Raw genomic sequence first — 22,018 nt, 5'->3', positions numbered from 1 at the left:
CGCTGTCCACACCAGCACTTAGGTGGGTGTAACTTACATTGCTCAGGGTATGGCTTCTTCCCACCTGCGACCTGTTACACTGGAGTAAGTAGTAGTGTAGACCTGGCCTTAGTGCTGGGCTGAGGGGGGGAGGATTCATGGATTGAATAGGGCTGGTGGGTGGAGCTGCGGGGAGGGGATTGTGTTGTGTGGGGCCGGGATGGATGGCAAGTGAGGGGGTTGGTCTGGGGGGATAGCTGGCAGGTGGATGGGTGTGGAGGGGGAGGATAGATGGCGAGTGGGTGGGTAAGCAGGGAAGGAGCTGTGCTGTGAAGCAAGGGATGGTGGGTCGATGTGGAGGGGGGGGGGGTGTGGACGGGCCCTCCCCTGCTGGGGAAGGGAGGGAATATGGGATGGATGGGGCGGGGCCATCCTAGAGAGGGAGGGTGGGTGGACGGGCAGAGAGATGTGTATCCCCCTCTCCCTCACTCGGCGGGGGCAGGCCCGGCTGCCTCTCCCCGCCCCCTCGCCCCGCCGTTCTGGCTCCACGCAGCTCCAGCCTCCCTCTCTCTCCTCACACTAATCCCCCCGCCCCCTCCGAACCAGCGAGTGGCCGGCGGCTAGAAGGGCCGCATCCGGCCGGAATCGGAAGAGGGAGCAGGTCCGGCTTCATCTCCGGCTGGGAGGCGGGAGCTCGTCTTCGGTGGGCTAGTGCGTCCCGTCCGCGCGGTGGCACCGGTGAGTGGGAGTGGGGGGAGGGAGAAACCGCCCCGCGCACGCGCCGAGAAAGTCCGTTGCGGGAGAAAATAAGCCCCCTCCCACGGGCTCCTCTGGTGCCCCCCCGCGAGAGGGGAATACCCCTCCCCTTCCCACCGGCTCCTTCGGTGCCAGCCCCCCCGAGAGGGGAACCCCCGTCCCCGCCCTGCCCAGCCCACGGGCTCCTCTGATGCCGCCCCTGGGAGAGAGCAATAACCCCCCTTCCAACAGGCTCCTCTGGTGGGGCCCCCCCTCCTTTCCCCGAACAAGGCTGATCCCCCCCCCTTCCCATTCAGGGCAGCAGGGCAGGGTGACCTGATGGCCTGATTTTATAGGGACCGTCCCCATTCTTTTAGGGGTGCCTGTTCCTCTCTCCCCCGTGCTGATTTTTCACCCTGGCTCGCTAGCTACCCTACGGCAGGTTCGGAGAGGAGCAACCACCCCTCATTCTCCTAAGGACCTGCCCCTGCACACTTCCCTTCTCTTCCGCTCTCTCTTCCTTCCACGTTATCGTTTGCTCAGCAGCGGCCGCACCTGTCTGGGCTCTAGCAGTTACTGTCCCTAGAAGATGGTGTCATGGCCCCACTTGCTGTACGCTGGTGGGCAGCCACTGGGACAGGCCAAGTAAAGCCTGAGGATCCCTTCGGTTCCTGTGCCCTTTCCTAGGGCAGAACTGTTAATAAATGGAAGACTCAAAATAATGCACAACACTTAATAAAGGTGGCCTTTCCTGGGAAGGGGAACGATTGTGCTTCCACGGTAGGTGGCACTTTCCTGCCTACTGTGCTGCCCTTGCCTAAAAGGAAAGAAACCTTATATAATACTTGCCTTTCTGTAGGTTATATGCTTCCTCCTCTTGACACCTGCACCTACAGCTCCCAGTTTTAAAGGCCCCGAGACTCTAACCAATTAACTGAAATGCATGTGTGCAGCCACTGCCCTGTTACAAGTACCTCTGCTTGCCTTTTGTAAAATGGCACTAAACTCTCAAACCCTTCCCCATAGCTCAATTAATAAATTTGATTAGTCAAATCCTTGTGACTGTTGCCCAGGATGCACAGCTAAGACCATTCTGCAGTTTAGTTGTTAAGGAGACAGCCCACAGACATAGCTTGCCTCTTACTATACATGTGGCAAGACTCAAGCTTAGTGTGATCCCCAGTAATAAGTTCCCCACCCAGGGACCCAGTCAGTCTGTGTGGAGTGAGAAAAGCATGATTGTGAATCATACTTGATAATAGCAAAGTTTTCTCCTTGGGAGTAGCTTTACTTGATTAATGTTTTGGATTGAATAACTAGTGAAAACCACCTTCTGTTGACAGATGTTTCAGCTGACAGCTGCCTTTCTCTATAAGGGATGATTAATTACCTACAATGCTGCTTCTCTGAAGATACCTGGATTTCTATACTAGGGTTCTCAGGGCCCTGGCATGAGACAGGCTGCAGCTTCCTTAGCTCTCCAAGATTTTGAGCTCATGGGGCATAAACAGCTAGGTCTGACTTGCCAGTGTCCACTTCCTTTGTTATGATAAAGGCAAGCTGTACCATCAAATGCCGAGACAAGAGATTCAGCACAGATTTCAGAGGATAAAAACCCTGAGGGAATATTTTTAGAGTTAATTTGGAAACCTCTTTATCCTGTAACTTTACCATAAGAATATTTAGGATTGGTAAAAGAGCATTTTAATTACTCCTTATTGCTCCTCTCGTGCCATTGTAAAGTGGCTTAAAACTTAAACTTCAGTAGAAAGTTAGAGGAACTATAATTGCAATTTAAAATTAAAGAACTTATTTTTAAATTATGAACAGAAAATGTTTATAATGAGAGAAAATTGAATCTTTATAAATAATTTCCATAACCTCTCAAAAGGTGTATTTTCTTTCTAGGAAAAAATGATTTCCGAAAGCAATTCTTTTGTGAAAGGAATGATGTTAGGAGGACTCTTCTGTGTGTTGATTACACTCCTAGGACATATTAAGATGGGCCATGGGACTAAAGCACATCACCATGAGCATCATCATATTCAAGCACCTAACAAGGAAGATGTCTTAAATCTGTCAGAAGCTGAGCGCATGGAGCTCAGCCATAATATCCGTGTTTACTGTATCATCCTTGTAAAACCTAAAGATCTTGGACATTGGGCTGCAGTGAAAGAAACCTGGAGCAAACATTGTGACAAGGCAGAATTCTACAGTTCTGAAAATGTTAAGGTGTTTGATTCTATTGCTCTCAACACAAATGACATGTGGATGATGATGAGAAAAGCATATAAATTAGCATATGAACGCTATAAAGATGAGTACAGTTGGTTCTTTCTAGCACATCCAACTACATTTGCTGTTATAGAAAATCTCAAATACTTCTTGCTGAAAAAAGATGCATCACAGCCTTTTTATATAGGTCATACTGTAAAGTCAGGAGAGCTTGAGTATGTAGATGGTGATGGAGGGATTGTCTTAAGTATAGAATCCCTAAGAAGACTCTCCAAAGTTTTTGAAGACCCTGATAAGTGTCCAGAACAGGGAGGCTTGATTTGGACACTCTCTGAGGATAAACAACTCGCAGTCTGCCTGAAATATACTGGAGTGTTAGCTGAAAATGCAGAAGATTCTGAAGGAAAAGATGTCTTTAACACCAAGTCAGTTGGCTCTCTTATTAAAGAAGCAATGGCTAATCATCCTCAACAAGTAGTGGAGGGATGCTGTTCTGACATGGCTGTCACTTTCAATGGACTGGCTCCTACCCACATGCATGTAATGATGTATGGTGTTTATAGGCTCAGAGCATATGGGCACAATTTCAAAGATGCACTGGTTTTCTTACCTCCTGCAGGTTCAGACAATGACTGATATCAGTTCAAAGAAGGCATACATATTGTGTAGAACATGCAGTCAGCTGTTAATGCATAATGTGACTTGCATGTATAGAAGCTGGTGCAATTTTTGTATTTGATGGTATTGGTGTATTTTTTGCACATCAAGGTGTGGTTATTTTAGTTTTAAAAGTGGGGAAAGGGGAAATTTTTTCCTAAAAACTTTTATACAAAAATGTTTCTGGCTCTTGACTGTGTCGGAATGAAAAATGTTGAAGGCAATGTTAAAATGTTTGTGCGATTAAGGAAATGAATTTATAGGGGATGTTTGTACAGCTAAATATTTATAAGTGAAAACTCAAATTAATCTATTGTAATTTAAATATATTTTTGCAAGATTTTTTGATTCTTTGAACTCTTCCATGCACTTCTTGAAAATCTTTATATCTTTCTAAGATGTACAAATAAAACTGAAATACAGATTTAGTATTAAAGTACAACTTCAAGCTGATTTCTTTACAGTAGTGCAAAGCAATTTTTTTCCATTTTTTTTGTGGTCTAGAATAGAAAGTTCAGTGGACTGTGAATTTTTGCTTTCAGGAAAATATAGCAGTGTTAATATGAAAAAACATAATCAGCATCATAATCAGCTGAAAGCTGCTGTGCCCACTGATTGATTAAACAGCATTAACTTCTATGACAAACATGCATTTCCTGTTTGTTTACTTAGTATACTGGCTAGCATTCTGCATAATTCAGGGAGGAGAACATGTCCATGCCCTTCACTCCCTTCTGCAAAAGCACCAGTGAAGCTGAAATTAAGAGGCAGCATACAGATGGGTGCAGGAGACAGAGATCAAAGCCAGAGGGTGTGACCAAGCATGCTTGGTTATTGCTGTTGGGCCTATTAAAAGGACCATTCTAAACATTAATGGGGGTTGGGAATCACCCTGTAAAACCAATTTGTTCTGGTAACTCAAGAGATGCTCTATTAAGCAGAATTTTCTAGAAATTAGCAATTTTAAAAAATTAAGATGGCAGTGTACCTTTAATATATTCTTACCCAAAGCACTGAAGGTGACAATGTTGAAATGCTGCATCTGAAACAAAAATATTAAGTTTGCTATAAATCCTACTCAAACTTTTCCTTCATGCCATGCCCTGCAGTAGAAATTACATGTATACTAATGTATACTAAAAATTTCACTTTTATAATTAAAAACTAGTATTAGTTAGCTGATTGCAACTGGCACAGAAAGGTAGATACTGACACTTAGCTTCATTGAATGTGTAATACAAACAAGTAGGAAAGTTTAATCTGGAATGGCTTGTTATTAAAAATTATGAAAGGGTTTTTCCCCATTCTTTATTTGTAGAGTTAGATGAGTATCCCTTCTAACTAACTAATTTTTTCAAAAGTTTGCTACTGTGACATTAACACCTGCTCAGCTGTAGTAGAGTACAGGAAACCAGGCAGAGATAGTTTTACCAAATGTGGATTTACATTATCAAAGCAGTCTCTCATAAAAGAACCAAACAAAACTTCTGGAAATTAAACACTGAAATATGTAGATTTTAAAAAAACTCCTGCAGCTGATGGCCAATATAATTTCTCATTAAGTGAGTGTCCTTTCTTTTAATCATACTTCGCTCTTGTATTTCGCTTTTCATCCAGAGATCTGCTTTGTAAGTTATGCATGAGCTGCTTCATGTAATTGTCCACAAAGCAGTGATTCTGAAAATAATTGGCTGTGTTAATACTCTTAAGTACAGATAGTAGTTGTAAGATATTAAAATGTATTTTAAACAACCCATTCATGTAAAAGTCACCACCGTGACTGTATTTTGTAAACTACATATTCAGAAAATCTTTCCAAGATTCATTTGAACTGCTCATATGGTTAGAAAAGAGACTAAAAATAGCATCTCCTTACTCAGCAGATCTCCTGCTGTGTAATTCCCAGTTCATGTAGTGACAAGTCTTAGCTAGTTTTCACTCCTGTTAGGAATGTGATGCCACCTGATATGGGAGAGTGAGCTAGAATTTATTTAACTCCTGACACAAAATTAACTAAACTCTAATTAGACAATCTTTTCTGGCTGATGTGAGAACCAGAGAGAGAGCACTGCTTGAATTTACCATCTTGGGAAAATGCTACTGTTTGGAAATGGAGCAGAGCTGAGCTAGAAGATAGTGAAGCAATAAATGTGGAACACACTACTGTTAGCAAATAATGGCATTTTAAATCATTAGTCTTTACAAGTCACCAGACTATAGTCCCCGAAACAGTAGAGCAGTAAATAGCCCTATGAAGTAGATTGGTTCTCTGTAGAATTTACTTGCCCCACAAGTTTCAAAAGATGAGGAAGGAGGGACTGCAGTTGTCATGGAATGTGCAGGAATGCCATAGAAGTTGTTGGTATTACAGTGTTTTCAATCATTTATAGATCCTCTGTCTACATACACATTTCCAATATTTTCTTTGTGGTAGGAGTGGTGATATTTTACTGCACACCTTCCCCAGAAGGGAATAGGACCAATGTAGTAAGTTACTGCAGCAGCCATTTTAGAGTTTCCAGCCTAGTTTTTTTGGCAAGGAGAGGTTCAGTAAGTATTTCCTTCGTTTTTTCATTATTGATGCGGATAGGCTAAACTACAGCATTGTCTGAGGCCTGGCCTACACCCAAAGTTGCATGAGTTCAACTAAAGATGTAATTTTCAACTGATTTAATTAAACTTGCTATGTGACTGGACATTCTTAAATCAATTTAAACTTACCCCATCCTGGTTAGCTTTGCCAAGCTGTAGTTACAGCAGCAAGTTAGAATGATAAGGCCCTGGAGGGGTCTGTCCTGATGTTATATTCCTTTCCAAGAAATGGCACGGCAGGCAACTGCAGAGCTAGTTTGCTTTACTTGAAAGCAGTTTTTAAACTATGCAAATCATGCCCAGAATTCATTACAGGTAAGTTACTCCTTTCCCTCATTCTGTAAACTGTAACCACTTCAGTGGCATCAGCTTCCCTTAGACCTAAGGGAAGTTTCGTTGACAGTTTTTGTTTTTCTTTTAAGTTATGGTCCACTCCAACCGAGGAGGCAAAGTAGAGTCAGTTTGCTCTATGCCCCCTCATAGAACAGGCCTCAGTTACTGCATTGTTTCAGATATTTTGTAAAATAATTAAGGGAATATATTCTGAATTTACTTGATTAGTACAGGGGAAATAGATTAACTAAGGCATGTAATATAATCCCACATACTGTTAATGGTGAGTTCAGACAAGTTTTATTATCAAGCTTAAAGGCTGATATGTAACTGTTTTAGAATAAAGTGTAAGCACTGGTAGTTGTATAGCTTTCTTTGTTCAACGATAGTGTAGTAGCTACCATACAGCTTAATTTAGTTTTCATTAATTGCTTAATACAGTAAGTAATTGGAGCAATAGAATTGTTGGTCATTTTCAAAGGTGAAACCTTTTAACTGTGTAGTAGTTGAAGAAGAGAAGTCTTCAAGCTAGCACCACCTATTGCTAGGTAAAATATAGGCAATATCCCATATTGTAATAAAACTTTAGGATAAGGAAAGAGTATTTGAGTCAATAATTCTTGAATTAGAGGATTCCTGCATGTTGAACAAAAACAGAATGAGACAAGCTAGCTGATACAAAACTAAGAACTGCAAATACTACAATCTAAATAAAAAGATTTACAATATTAATAAATCTTTCCAAAGATGAGTAGAGTTATTTATCACTCTAGTCATTTCATGAGCGGTAGAGACCTCAGATGGTTCCCTAAAATACAACCTCCTTTCTGCATGCACAATCACTTAAACACAGAGGATGACTCTGCATGCAAACCCCATTTATTAGTAATAGCCGCATATGTGCGGGTGGTAGTATGCACAAATGGAGGCCTAGTTGATATTCCTTTTAAAATTTGGCCCAGAAAAACTAACTTCTGGTTACATGATTTTCATCGTGTTTTGATGTCATGTCTATACTGAACAGTGACTATTTTACAGTTATCAGAGCAGGAAAATAGAGAGCAAGGAGTAAGCACAAACAGGTGCCTGTCTCATACCACAAAAGCCATTTAAAAGCTTGCCCACCATTACTATAGATTACCAATGCAGGGAAAAATGGATCATCTCAAATATCCCGAGGTAATTGATGATTTGAAAAGCATATCCTATATATTATGGTGATGTCTCACTACCCAGTGTTTCTTTTATAGTCCATAAAACCTATAAACTAAATTGCACCTTTTAAAAAAAGCAACTCACCTGAGTAAATATTTAAGCTGTTACAGTTGGACACTAAGTATAGGGAACATAGAAATATCCCGTTTGTGTTTAAAATCAGGAACTGTAACATTCTCTAGACTTCCTGTTATCAAAAGCAAATGCATACTGTCACATTCTAGAAATTTTATATACAACAGCTTTAAATATTTCAAAAATCCAATTTATATTACTGTGCTAGGAGCAAGCACATAATTTTACACCTGTTAGCTTTCTCTCTTCTTAGCAGGAAATGTTCTCAGTGTTCACATATGATCTTTTCATCAGATACAATCTTCAAGTATTCTGACAACATGGATTTAGGACAAAAGCTTAAGACTGTAATAAAGTCCAGGAACTATTGCAGCTAACAGGACTGCTATTCACTTGATTTATTTAGCGTAGCCACAGAACAAAATAATTTGTACATTCAGTCACATTAAAAACAGAAGGAATTACAGAGCAGTCCATTTACTCTAAGTGCATTCCTTTGGAGTCACACAGTTTCTTTTTCTTCACTTATATGTCTTCATATGCCAAAGGCCATCATTTAAATAATGGATATTTTCAATGCCAATCCCTTTGTTGACTTTCTCACTGTGGAAGGAAAAATTAAATGTAAAAGATAGGTATATTGGTTCATTACCATATATTTAGAATTCAACCCAACTAACGTGTTGGGCTTGTCTACATTACAGTTTGTAGTCATGTTAGTTAGCTCATGTTAAAATACATTGAAAACTGCAGAAGATCCTCTTGATGTAAGCTGACCTTGTCTTTATACCTTAGTTTTTAACTTAAAGCAGAGCCTTTACAAAATAAAGTTCAATGTACATAATACAAAAAATAATCCTTGAAGTAGGAAGCAAACATTACTGCTTAGCTGCACCTCACACCACAAACAGGAAAATTAACAAACTTTCCAATAAGTGAGGATTCAATTATATTTGTAAAAGTCAAGTCCTGATGTGAAACTAGAAAAACAAAGACTGCCTACCAGAAAAAGATTGTCTAGGGCAAAGAAAAACAAATAAAAACTGTTAGACTGAAATGAAATATAATTATAACTTTACTTTTGTCATCAGGTGATCTTCCACTCATTCAACCAAGTGCATCATCTATATGCCTGCTGATTCTCCTCTCTCATTCAAACTTCCATGGCATCATTTTTTCTCTTGCTGGGAAAGTAGGCTGCGCAGTCTCCTCCAAAGCTAACGTTCTTACAGTCTCATTAAATAAGCAGCAAGAGGTACTAATGACCTCTGATCAGTCCTCTCCCTCTGGATATCAGTTCCCTACCGATGTAACACTTCATTTTTGCTGGTCTAGAGTTAGAAGTCATGGATTTATTTCTTAATTTAGGGCCTCTCTCTGCTCAATATGACTAGGTACTGATCCGGGCCCTTCCAGCTCTGAGTGCTAGGGACATCACACAGAACTGAACCTCTTGCTATGTCTACACCACCACTTATCTCAGTATAACTTATGTCATTCAGGGATGGGGTGGGGGGAAGAGACTGACATTGACGGTTTCATCAACAAACATCGGGGTGGAAAGCGCTATGTCAGCAGGAGAGCTTCTCCACCAACATAGCTACCACCACTCATTGGGGGTGGATTAATTATATTGACAGGAGAGCTCTCCCCCATCGCATAGAGCAGATACACAGGAGATCTTACAGCAGCATGTGCTGCTGTAAGCTCTCTAATGAAGATATAGCCTCAGTCTTCTTCATGACAGTGCAATGTACAACCACCAAGCCACTCCTAGATTTCTTTTAGGCGTATTTTAACTCTAAACCACATTTTTGCTTCCTTTCCACTTATTTATGGTAATTAACAGCATAGGCTGTTTCTATACATAGGTAATGATTTGAATTGAAGGATTCCAATTACCTGTTAAGGTGACAAAAGTCATTCAAACAGCAGGAATCTCCCAGTTGTCATCCTACCAATTTGTAATTGCACCCTTTTGATAGAACCCTCAGTTATTCAACCAGCTTTTCTATTACTTGAGAAAACTGCTTCACTTTCTGCAAAATTCCTATTAGGAAAATTATGACTGATCCCCTGGCACACATCATGGTATGGTGGCAGAGACTGAACACATTGCTGGAATCCAGAATTTGAGAGTTCTAATTCTAGCTCCACCACCAACTCTGGTTGCAGGCATGTCACTTAGTTTCCCCATCTGTAAAATAAGGAAATCTCCCCTCCCTTCATGAGACAGTTGAAAATTGCTAACAGTGAGTAACTGAAGTGATATTCTTCTTCTAATAGCCTTTTGTTTCTAAGTTATGCTTTTGTGTGTGTATCACCTTAATACAGACACCATATGGAATTTAGTTCCAGCCCCAAGCAGGACAAAAACAGCAAACATTCTAGGCTTGAGAACTGGGAAGAAGAGTTACATACCTCTGGAGATCTTGATTTTTTTTTTTTAAACAGCAATTACCCCTTTAATCTAATGACTGGCCCAACTGTAAGCAGCAATTTGACTTGTTACTTTATCAATCTTCTGTCATTGTTTTCTGCAGCCACAATCAAAGTGATGGGTGACCTTACAAAGTGCATTAAAAAGCAGACGTTTATGAAACAATACATTGTACTAACCTAGACACTATATGGGTCATCTCTATTCTCATTTTCCTTTGCCATTTGTTTTCTCCTCTCTATCCCTTTTCTTTCTCCCCTTCTGTTTATTTTGCTTGCCTCTCTTTTAGAGTCAAGATATTCAGTGGTTAGACTGCAGGACTGGAGTATGTTCAAGCCCACATCTGCAATGACCTTGGGCAAGTGATTGCAGACCTTACACAAGACTACAAGTATCCACATTTCCCTGTGTCCCCATCTGTAAAATGTGGATAGTGCTACAATATCTACCTACTTCTCAGGGAGGATTTCTGCTTATTTAACGTTTCACATGTTCATGGTGCCTCATAAAGAGCCTCAAGGTATAGAAATTTCAAAAGCATCTCACTGATTTTAGGAACCTAAGTTAAGTATCATTTTCTAAAGTCACTTAGGCCAGGTCTACCTCAAACGTAGATTGACTTAGCTACGTCACTCAGGGGTGTGAAAAATTCAAACCCCTGAAAGACAGTTATGCCCACTTAATGCACGGTATAGACACTGCTAGGTCAATGGAAGAATTCTTAGCTGCAGTGCTACAACTGTGCCACTGTAGCGCTTGTAGTGTAAACACTGCCTTAGACACTTAGAAGCCTGAGGGCTGGTCTACACTGAAAACTTACATTGCCATAGCTACTTCTCTCAGGAGTATGAAAAATCCACACACACACACATCCAACGTCAGCCCCCAGCACAGATAGCACTAGGTCAACTGAAGAATTCTTCCATCAACCTGGCTACTGCCTCTCAGCAAGGTAGATTACTTATAGCGATGGGAGAACCCTTCCACTGCTGTAGTGAGTGTTTACACGGAAGTGCTACATTAGTGCAGCTGCAGCACTGTAGCATTTTAAGCGTAGACACATCTTAAATCAGTTAGGTATTTTTGAAAAAAAATCTTACATTAATAGTAGTTAGGAGATAAAAGGATTTTCTCCTAAATAAACATCCATTTGTCTTACACATTTTCTTCTCTGCCTCCTCCTTCTCTATCTAGTTGTTTTTCACTTTGCTTCTCTCTCGACTGGGCCTTTAAGTTCCAGGAGAAACTTAGCCAAGCTACCTTACCTCAGCAACAAGAAATGCTATGCATGGGAGATGAACAAGGGGTAGGACAAGCAAACAACATGAAGAAAAGGGCAAGTGACAAAGATAAAGAGTGAGAGTAGGACTTCTAATCAACCATAAACTGTTCACCACATCACTGTGATAGACTCAAGCCTCCTAGACCACAAACTATGACTCTCTCGGTCCATTGAGTCCCATCAGGTAGCAAGTATTTTATATACAGATGCTTCTTTGTTTGAGGTCTTTATGAAAATAAACCAGCCAACAAAAATTAACAAGCTGACACTGTCCATATTTCAGAACAAGATGCATCTTTCCTTCTCCTTATGCAAAAAAATAAAATAATGGTTTGCAGTTCTGCAGGAGGGAAAGGAGACCAAAATTGATTTGTCTATGCTTTTTAGAATGATTCAGCAGAAGAGAGGCCTGAATGAGTTCCGTACTTGGAAGGAAGAGTGGTACAGCCACACTGAGAAACCATGGCTTAGGTCACCGTTTTCTTAATTTAACGAAGAATCATCACAAGGGGTAGGGCATATATCAATTCTTAAAAAGAGACTCACATGTCCTCAGCTGACATCTTCATGACTCCAACACACAGTGCATGTTGTTTTCCTTCAGCCATTATTGCCTACAACATATAGCTAAGGAATATGCGAGGTTTAAAAAAATGCCCATCTCAGAAAAATAAAGCAGCAAAACATTAGGAAACACCTTTTCAGATATGTCAGTTACTAGTCTGTTACTGTCAGTTAACCATTGCCCTTTTAGGACTACACTTAAGAACCTAGTTCTTAAATATAATTGGAAACACTAAGACATTGTCCAAGAATAAAATGTTTAACTGAATAACACTGGTCAGACTATTAATAAACTAGTGCTCTAAATTTGTTAAGCAGAAAAAAATATAGTGCATTAAACTGCTGAGTCAATGTGCAAAACCACTCACAACCATAGTTTTTATTGCCTTTAAACAAGAGTGAAATAAAAAACACAAAGTTAGCACTGTATTGCTATTAGTTTAACTGCTTCCTCTGTGCCCAATAAGAAAAGGTGATGGCCTTATCCTTCTTAAAGGAAGGATGGACTGATTAAAGTTGTATATCTGGGATATTGTTTTAAACTACCAAGAAGCCAAAATCCTGAGGAACGTAACCAATGATGGAGCTGAAACCATAGTAAGACAACAATGAGGCTGTGACGCAATCTCCTAGCCAAAGGGTCCCCTGTTCTTTGCAAACAATTCTCACCTCAGACCTGACAAACTCATTACACCAAACACGTTTTACAGGATATTTATCTACAAAAAGCTCATAACTTGAGAAGATTCATAATCGTTGTGAGATGTACATACAGGTATTATTTAAGGAATAATGTATCTATACTGAAAGTATGCTTTATGGACTTGGGAGTAAAAAAAGTAAAGATTAGTCACCAGGATGTCTTGGTAATGGCTCATTTGGGCAAGGGGGAGTTGTCACCCTGCTCTGTTTGGCCAGTGATGCAATTCAAGGCTTTTAATTGTTTAGCCTTGTGCAATACTAAGACTTTGAATAGGAAACCATCAGAGATAAAGGAGCGGTGGTTTAAAATAAAACTAGTAAATAGGGGAACACTGCACTTTTGGGTGCACAGGATCTGAAAATTCTGTGAATAGCCAGTGTCGGGCTGGATATCACAGGGGAATGTTTCAAAATGGATTCGTGGACTGGGGTACACCTATTGTTAGCCTGCAGGCAAAATAAAGGCTGGCATAAGCCTAGAGGAGAGTGCTTTAGTGGCTGAAGGGCTGACAGTGTCAGGGACTGCTACCACTGACTCCCCTCTCACTGGAGGAAGGGGGTAACAAAGTGACTCACGGTCCTGGGTACCGGAAGAACCACCAGAGACATCAGATATGTTCTCTTTCATTACTAAGCCTAACAATGACACATGCTAACTAACAGCTGTAGCAAAGTAGAGACACTTGAGATTAACCACATTGGAACTGGCATAAAGTAAAATCCTGGCTCCCTGAACTCAATAGCAAAAGTCCCTTTGACATCAGTAGGGCCAAGATTTCATCATTATACATTTGAGCAAAGCTCTCAGCTGATTCTTTTTATTTGCTTTTGTGTAGTGAATTACATCTCTCTTCCCCAGTCTCCTTGTATGCTAGTTTGGATGATTTAATGATAGGGCCTAGTTGTGCATTAAAATAATTCTATTTAGATTAATGAAACAGCATCCAGACCCTCAATGAGCACTTAAATAAGAACTACAGACAAAACTGTAATCATTAGTGACTACTTCTGTTTTGGTGCATAATAAGAACTACGGAACAATCTTCACTCCACAGAAGGGTCGGAATGCCTCTGTCCTCCATCAGGCTATTAGAGGCCAGGCCCTTGAAAAACCAGGATAATTCAGGACAGATTATGATTAAGTTATAAAATACCCTGATAGACAATTCACTCTTCTTGTGGCAATCGTGAATATAACTGACCAAGAAGGATACAACAACTGAATCAACGGCAGCAGGGTAAAGTTTTGCTCCAGGAGAGGTTAGGCCAGGACACATTATATTCGCTCCACTGAGTACAAATTTAATGGCTCCTTTATCAACCTGTTGCTGTGGTAGAATAAATGGATCTAGGAGGGGGGGAAATAAAGAATTATAATTTACCACACTGTAGAAGGGCAGACAACAGACATCAGTAATCCATATCACTGGGTGGATTCAAGTTAAAAAGGACAAAACAAGTTACAGGTATCATGAATTTAATTTATTGTGGTAGTAGATTTTTTGGGAGATTTATCATTACCCAGTCAGTTATCTGGAGGCTATGCTGTTTGGCAACACCATCCCCAGAGGATTTGAGCACTGTCTCCACAGTTTTCATCCACTACTGATTCAAAGAAGATGAAGACAACTGAACCTAGATCTCCCACATATTAGGCAACAATTTCAGTAAGGATTCTCATAATTACATCATTGTTGTTTTGAAGTATCCAAATCTGTGCTCCCCAAAACAAGTAAAAATGCAGTCCTTTATCTGAAAGGTTACAGTCTAAATTTGATGGGGCAGTAGCAGCGAGGATCACAAACACAAAGAGAAATGGATCAGGACAAATAAAATGTCATGGAGAGAGAAGCTCTGCAAAATTACATTTAGAATACTGAGATCAGTTCCAGACATGCCAGATAATATTTCCAAAAGCACCTAACTCACTTAATAGTCTAAGTCCCATTGATTTTCAGTGGGATTTAGGAGCTTTTGAAAATGTTATCCTTTGGTAGCAGAGTTGTGTAAACAAACAGGAAGAATTCAGAGAAGAGCAACAAAACAAAATCGAAAAGGATGGATCTGAGCAAATACAATGTTTTGGAGCAGGAGGGGGGAGGGGGGTAGAGGAGCTACATATACAGTACAAGGACATTTACATGATAACCACTTACAATTTATTTGGAGAGAAAAAAAATAATCTAAAGAAACATTGGGTAGAACCAGCAGATATAACTAAGGGTAATGGGATAAAACTTATCATTCCCAGCGACTTACATTTGTGAAGTAACCTTAACGTTGGGTAAAATGTCCCTTCTCTTTGCCTGAAGAACAGTAACTCTCCATTTACTGTGAGGATTTCTATATGTTCATGACTGAAAGAAAAAAAAAAAAGTTATTCTAATGGCCAATTAATCCTTTTGGGTAGTGCATTTATTGAGTGTTTCACTTCTTATAGCTCAGTCCTCTTGCATCTAACCATTTGAGATGCAGAGATGGATCATTCAAGCAGTAAAATTTTAGTCACTAATTTCCTTACTAACCTCATATAACTTAGTTCCTCAACATTTTCCCCTTAGCAACAATACAAATAAAAAGAGGTACAGCCCTTCAGTCCTATGTGTTTGCTTTCTCTATTTTTTAAATTTAATATTTGACAGTGAAGTTCAGCACAAGTACTCTATTCACAGAACACCAAAAACAACCTAGACTTGGTCAAGTCATAGTTGGAAGGCCAAATATGGTGAAAAATACTCTCCACGTTTCCCTCGCCTCATAATACACTCTTCCCAACCTCAGTTATCCAAGCATAAGCAAATAAGAGTTGAAGAAGATATCTACTTTATTTATTTATTTTGTGTGTGTTGATAAAGATATATTCTCAGGGATAACTATTCCCAGTAATGTCAGCCAAGCACCAGGTGATGGTTCAGTTATTCAGAAGAGTTCTTACATCGCTTTACAAAAGCATAGTGAACACAGTTTCTTTTGGACTGGTCATAATTTATAAGTTCCTACATGAACTCTCATTTATGATACCCAAGAGAAAAACTATTTTGCAAGAAGAGTAACTTACCATCTTACTATTTTGACAGGGTCTTTCTTTGGCATAATTTGATTTAACCATGGTTCAATTCCAGGAAACTGATCTATCAGTTGGTTCTTAATGCCTTTAATAACTGATGTCTTCAGCTGGATGCAGTTGGATACATTCTCCTTTTCATCGAACCTGCCAAGTAACAAAACAGACTTCACTGTCTGCAATTTCCCAGTATGATCATTATTTTACGTTTAAAAAGCACATGTTATTTAGCTATCAAACCTCTGGCAGTATTGCACTGTACATCTTTCACAAAAGGTTACAATTTAATGCCCACGTGTATTAATTTATTTATTTTTTGGTCACAAAAACATTCTCTAATTTTAATCTGGACAATATGCAACTCACTGGTTAAAGGAAATACATAATCTGATAATAGTAATACAACACAATTTACAACATATCAATGTCAATTAAATGGCATTTAGATGTAGAATACTTGCTTTCACAACAAGTAAAGCCCAATTTCTCCTAGTTTGGGTCAGTCCCACTGAAGTCAACAATACTCCACACAACCAGAGGAGTCTCCCCCAAAGGCTGGAGCCTGCTCCATTATAGTCAATGGGAGTCTTGTCATTAACATCTACTTTTAGGGCTTGATTCTGCTCCCATAGAACAATTTGCATGATTGGGGCCTAAATTTGTACCATTTCAATCATACAAGTCACTGTATGTTTATGAGTTTATCTTAGCTTTGACAGTGTATGTGAAAAAAGCATGCTCTTTCTCTGCTTTGGTAGATGTATGTTACCAAGCTGATAGTTATGTCTGTAAATAAAATAATATGTTTTAGTAATAATTCTAACACCTATTTACACAGTCTTTTCAATCTATATTTAGATCCAGGTTACATGTGATGGCATTATTTTAAAAAGTGACTTATGTACATTATTCCAGAAGTTAGTTGCTTTAACAATGCCACTGATCTACTTTATTACCAAACTATTTAGATGTGAAGTTACAAACTGAATCTGCCACATGAACATATTCTCTGAAATCCACCAGCTAGAAGACAGCAGGACAAAAGCCTAGGAAAGAGCACTTACTCTTAGGCACAGACTTAACGGTCTAAATAAAAGATAAGGAAGAAAAGTGCTAAGGACAGCATTGTATTAGTGTTTGAGACACTTCTTCTTTGCGTCAGTTATTGGACATTTACGCTGTAGGGATAACGAGAACCTGTTAAAATGCTTGACAGGATAATTGTTTAGTCATGTTCATTTTGTAATTAAACACCACTACAGAAGATCAGAAATACACAAACTACAGCACTATAAAGAGAGCACCAAGCATTAAGTCTACAGCATTATATGAAATTGTCAAATACCAGTGTCCATTTTATCCCCTACACACACCCAACACACAAACCCCAGCCAGGCCCATGTGCTGAGCCATGGTAACACGGGGCTCGATCTCACAGTGATGCGCTTCGTGTCACCCTTCGCTGGTGCACCGCTCTAACACACCCGCGAAGTCGGGACGTGCGTGGGGGGCGCAGTGGCTGGGAGAGCGGGGGGGAGGGGTAAGGCCATTGTGCTGGGGACTAGGAGAGGGTCGCCCCATCCCCAAGGGTTGAGGGCGTGGGCACGGGAACCCAAGCCTGGCCGCAATGAACGTCAACCCGGGAGCGAAGGCCGCCCAGCCCCACATAGCTCTGTTCAGCCGGGGGAAGATGCTAGTGACCGGCATCAGGAGGCGTCGCCACCTACATTGGCGGGGTCCGCAGGGCCCCAGCCGCCAGCACGGGACCCCCGGCTCCGTCAAGGGGGGCAGGCCCCGGCTCCACGAGGGGCGCCCATTACCTCACCCAAGGGAAGCAGCCTCCGCCTGGGGAGCGGCCTCACTTGCCTCTGCCCCCTCCCCCCGAGCCCCCCACTCACTTTTTGAACATCTTGGGGTCACTGGGTGCCGGCCGGAGGAGGCGGGCGGGTCCCTGGGGGGCCGGGCGGACGGAGGGACTAGAGACGGAACTGGCATCCACAGGCTCCTTGATCCCTCACACGAGGCCCCGCAGTCCGCCCCTTCTTCCGTTCCTCAGCCCCTCCCCCACCCCGCCGGAAGCGGGGCCGCTTTACGGCATGTCGAACCCCAGCATAACAACGGGACGCGAGCGCCAGGCGGGGGCACTACAACTCCCGGCAACCAATGCGCGGCACCACCTTTCAGCGCATGCGTATAAGCAGGGGAAGCGGAGGAGGTTGGTGGTGGTGAGGCGCTGCCGGTGGCTTTAGGGAGGCGGGGAAAGAGTGTCTTGCTCCTCCTCCCTCCCTCCGCACGCAAATCTCAGCTGATTCCCGCACACCGCCCACCGGGCGTTCCGCTCTCCACCCCCTGCCTTTGCAGAGCCGCCCAGCAGCTGGGCCCATCCCTCCCAGAGCCTCATCCTGGCCTAGAGTGACCACATGCCCAGAGCTTATAGGGACAGTCCCAAACATTCAAGGGTTTTGCTTACCTAAGCTCCTATTGCCTCCCACTGTCTACCCTGATTTTTCACATTTGCTATATGGTCACCCTACCCTGGCTCCTCATTGCTCCACTCCCCTCCTTACGCTGCTGGGACCTGTGCTGTGTGCACCCCATGACTGTTCACAGCACTCTGCCTTGCCACCTGTTATACACCCACACCCCACTCAGATCCCCTGGCTCCAGTTCCCCACCCGACTGGCCTCATTTCCTGGCTCTTTTTAGTCCATCCACAGACATGTAGCTCTGTGGCACGTCAGCACCCTTGCATGCCCTGTTGGCTCCAGTGCAGACTTTGCAAAATCATACCCTGTGGTTCTGCCAAGTGCTTTGTGCTCACCTTTAACTTGGCTGGCTGCAAAATCTTTAAAGTCCTGCTGGCACTTTTATCCGTCAAGGGTGTGAAAAAAAACACCCACCAACCTAGCTACTGTCACTCATTGAGGGCGATTTAATTATGCCAACAAGAGACCTCTCTCCCGCCGGCAAAGAGCAGCTACATGTGAGACCTTATAGCAGCTATGCCGCAGTAACGTCTTTAGACCTGGTCTACACTAGAGACTTTTGTCTACCAAAGTCAGCTTTTTGTGCCATCACAGTGGTGGTGTACACACAATCACATCTCCCCCCTCCCCCCCCCAGCTGACCCAACTCCCCTGATTTTGTAACAAAATAAAACCATCTCAACCAGAGGCGTAGAGCTTTTTGCACCAAACTTTTAGCAACACTGCTTGGTTATGTCACACTGCTTGGTTATGTCACAGTAAATGGCCTCCAGGAAGTGTCCCACAATGCCCATCCTGACTGCTCTGGCCATCAGTTTGAACTCCGCTGTCCTGCAGCCGTCCACCTCTCCCCTTTTAAAGTCCCAGGAATTTTTGCAATTCCACTTCCTGCTTGGTTGGAATAGAGAGGTCACATCTCATCTTTCTAGGTGATCATGGCAGCTTCACACACCAAACACTGTCCTGTTTGGAGCACACCGGAGCATCTGGAGCTCATCGGAATTTGGGGAGAGGAGGCTATGCAGCCCCAGCTCTGCTCCAGCTGAAAGAACTTTGATAGGTATGTTCAAATTTCGTGTTTAATGGTGGAGAAGGGCCAGGAATGGGACACACCACAGTGCCATCCAAAAATCAAAGAGCTGCGGCAGGGGTACCTAATGGTTAGGGAGTCAAACTGTCACTCTCGTGCACCTCATATGGATACACAGTGCAAGCTGACTAGCAATCATAGCATGGCATCGTGCTGTTTACAAAGACACCTTATTGGTGCTCATTGTCAAAATGGTTCCTCAAGGCCTACTTGATTTGAATGATCCCCCCATTGTGCCCCTCTAATAGCCCTTACATCTGGTTGTTCATATTCAGCCACAAGGCAATCTGATCTGCCTCTACACTCCACCTTTTTACCCTTAGCTTCACAAATATTATGGAGCACACAGCAGGTGGCTATAACCATAGGAATGTTTTCCTCATTTAGGTCTAACCTGCCATAAAGGCATCACCAGTGAGCTTTTAATCTGCCAAACAAATTCAATGGTCATTTGGCACCTGTTCAACCTGTTATTGAAGTGCTCCTTGCTACTATCCAGATTGCCTGTGTAAGGCTTCATGAGCCATGGCAGTAAGGGGTAGGCTGGGTCTCCCAGGATCACTGTGGGCATTTTAACATCCCTCATTGGAATCTTTTGGTCTGGAAAGAAAGTCCCTGTTTGCAGCTTTCTGTACAGTCCAGTGTTCCTGAAGATGCATGCATCATGCACCTTCTCTGACCAACCCACGCTGATGTCAGTGAAAGGCCCATGGTGATCCACAAGCACCTGCAGTATCATAGAGAATACCCCTTTCTATCGATGTGCTCCCCTACCCAGGTGTAGCCCATAGGGATAGGTTGCCTCTGTCAACCCTCAAAGTGATAACTGGGGAATCTTAGGTAATCTATAGATCGGGCTACAATAGGAGTGATCCAGGTCTAAGTACCTTCATAACCTTTCAGAATTAAGCCAAAAGTACTAATTTTCCCTGAAGACAAATAAAAGTATAGTTTCTCAAATAAGCAGTTCTTGAGACATTCCAAAATAACAAATCTGAATTATTTTTAAAAAGATAGGAAACCCCTTCTCACTTCCACTTCTCTAAAACAGTCTGATTCACTTCAAATTGGGAAAATTAAACACACACACAATAACAAGAGACCACAGGTGAGAGATATCATGCAGACTGGTTTTGAGAAATGTGTCATTGGAGAAGGCCTACTTTGGTCTTATAGAAAGTAAGTTACAACCATTACTTTGGAGCTGCAACAAGGGCTCCATAATCATAGGCACAAGAGACTTGGAAGGGTGGCCTTGTAAGTTGATACCAGATAGGCATACAGGAAATCTCAGTTCACTTCCTGGTTCTCACACTGACTTAATAGGTGATTGTAGCCAACTTACTGAGGCCCAAATCCTCAAAATGCATTCAGGTTCCTAACTTTATTAATGTGGACTTTCATCTCTTTTGGGTGAAATCCTAGCCCATTGAAGTCAATGGGAGTTTTGCCATTGACTTCAAGTCCACTGATGGTTTCACCCTCTCTCCCTTAATTCCCCATCTGTAAAGCAGCGCTAATACTTCCATATCTCATGGCTGTTGTGAAGGTAAATTCATTACTTTTTGTGAGATGCTCAGATACATGATGGGAGGCATAGAAGTATTGTTTTATCGTCACAGAAAAAAAACAAAAGAGAAATGAGATTCCAGAGAATTGTGAGCAACTGTAAGACAAGAATTGTTAAATATAGCCTGCATTGAGGTATGCTGCTTTAAATTATCAGGGTAGAAGGTGGAATCCTATGTAATGTAAATGCAGCACACTCTCTACATACTGCTATAAATGAAGAACAAATGTCATCTGTTTTGGTAGGAAAGATCTGAACAGGCTTCTCACAAACAATTAAAATCTGTAAGTGGATATGAAAGGCAGAAGAATGAACAATATCACCTGGGAAAAGAGCTATGGGGTACGTGTAAGAATTAATACCAATATAAATTAAAAAAAGTTAGAAGCAATAACGGACATATGGTAACTAAGTGATGTGATCAGACTTCAGAAGATGGACATTTATCTCTAATCAGTTAGTGAGTACCAGCTACTTTAATCATAAATCTAAATTAAAACCAAAAGGGTCCATAAGATTGAGAACTTTTGTACATATGATGGAATCAGATAGTCAAGTCACCAAAAGATGAGTTATAATTACCACATCAGCTTGCATGAAATGAAACATCCTACTTAAAATGTGGATATTCCATGAGAAAATATAGAAAGACAGAACTAGCCCTGTAATCTTAAAATGTTCCATTTACCAAATCTGCAAATGAGAGATTGTATTTGTGTGCGCATATTGGGTAGGGAGAATTCATTCAAGGCTTGGCAAAAGAGTGATCAGAAAGTGAAAATGTGCAAACTAAAATCAATAGCAATAGCAAGATCAAGAGAGAATGTTAAGAAAGTGACTCGTTTTGATTTTATAGGTTTATATATTTTAAAGTATTAAAATTTAAGTGCATTATGACAAAGGTGTGGGACCAGTTATAACAGTTCCAACTACAAGTCTCGTGTTGCAAAACAAAGTCTATATCTTTATGTCAAATACCAAACTATACTATTCTCTTTC

The 22,018-nt window shown here is 41.5% G+C and overlaps 2 protein-coding genes across 2 annotated transcripts; one reads left to right on the top strand and one right to left on the bottom strand.

Annotated features, from left to right (window-relative positions):
- Nucleotides 1-579: 579 nt before the first annotated feature.
- On the top strand, nt 580-4,427 carry C1GALT1C1 (C1GALT1 specific chaperone 1). Its single transcript, XM_067549709.1, has 2 exons — nt 580-717; nt 2,623-4,427. The coding sequence occupies exon 2, from the start codon at nt 2,629-2,631 to the stop codon at nt 3,583-3,585; it is 957 nt and encodes a 318-aa protein (XP_067405810.1). The 5' UTR covers nt 580-717; nt 2,623-2,628; the 3' UTR covers nt 3,586-4,427.
- Nucleotides 4,428-8,195: 3,768 nt separating this feature from the next.
- On the bottom strand, nt 8,196-17,942 carry MCTS1 (MCTS1 re-initiation and release factor). Its single transcript, XM_067548184.1, has 6 exons — nt 17,772-17,942; nt 15,868-16,020; nt 15,069-15,166; nt 14,024-14,157; nt 12,090-12,157; nt 8,196-8,424 (listed from the first exon to the last, which is right to left on the bottom strand). Exons 1-6 carry the CDS (start codon nt 17,780-17,782, stop codon nt 8,343-8,345), a joined length of 546 nt encoding a protein of 181 aa, XP_067404285.1. The 5' UTR covers nt 17,783-17,942; the 3' UTR covers nt 8,196-8,342.
- Nucleotides 17,943-22,018: the final 4,076 nt, after the last annotated feature.

This window comes from Emydura macquarii, unplaced genomic scaffold (genome assembly GCF_026122565.2).
Source record: "Emydura macquarii macquarii isolate MOO-44397 ecotype Brisbane River unplaced genomic scaffold, CSIRO-AGI_Emac_v2 contig_1253, whole genome shotgun sequence".
In the NCBI taxonomy this organism is placed as follows: Eukaryota; Metazoa; Chordata; order Testudines; family Chelidae; genus Emydura; species Emydura macquarii.
The sequence above is the reverse complement of the archived record's forward strand: the minus strand, read 5'-3'. Positions and strand labels throughout refer to the sequence as shown.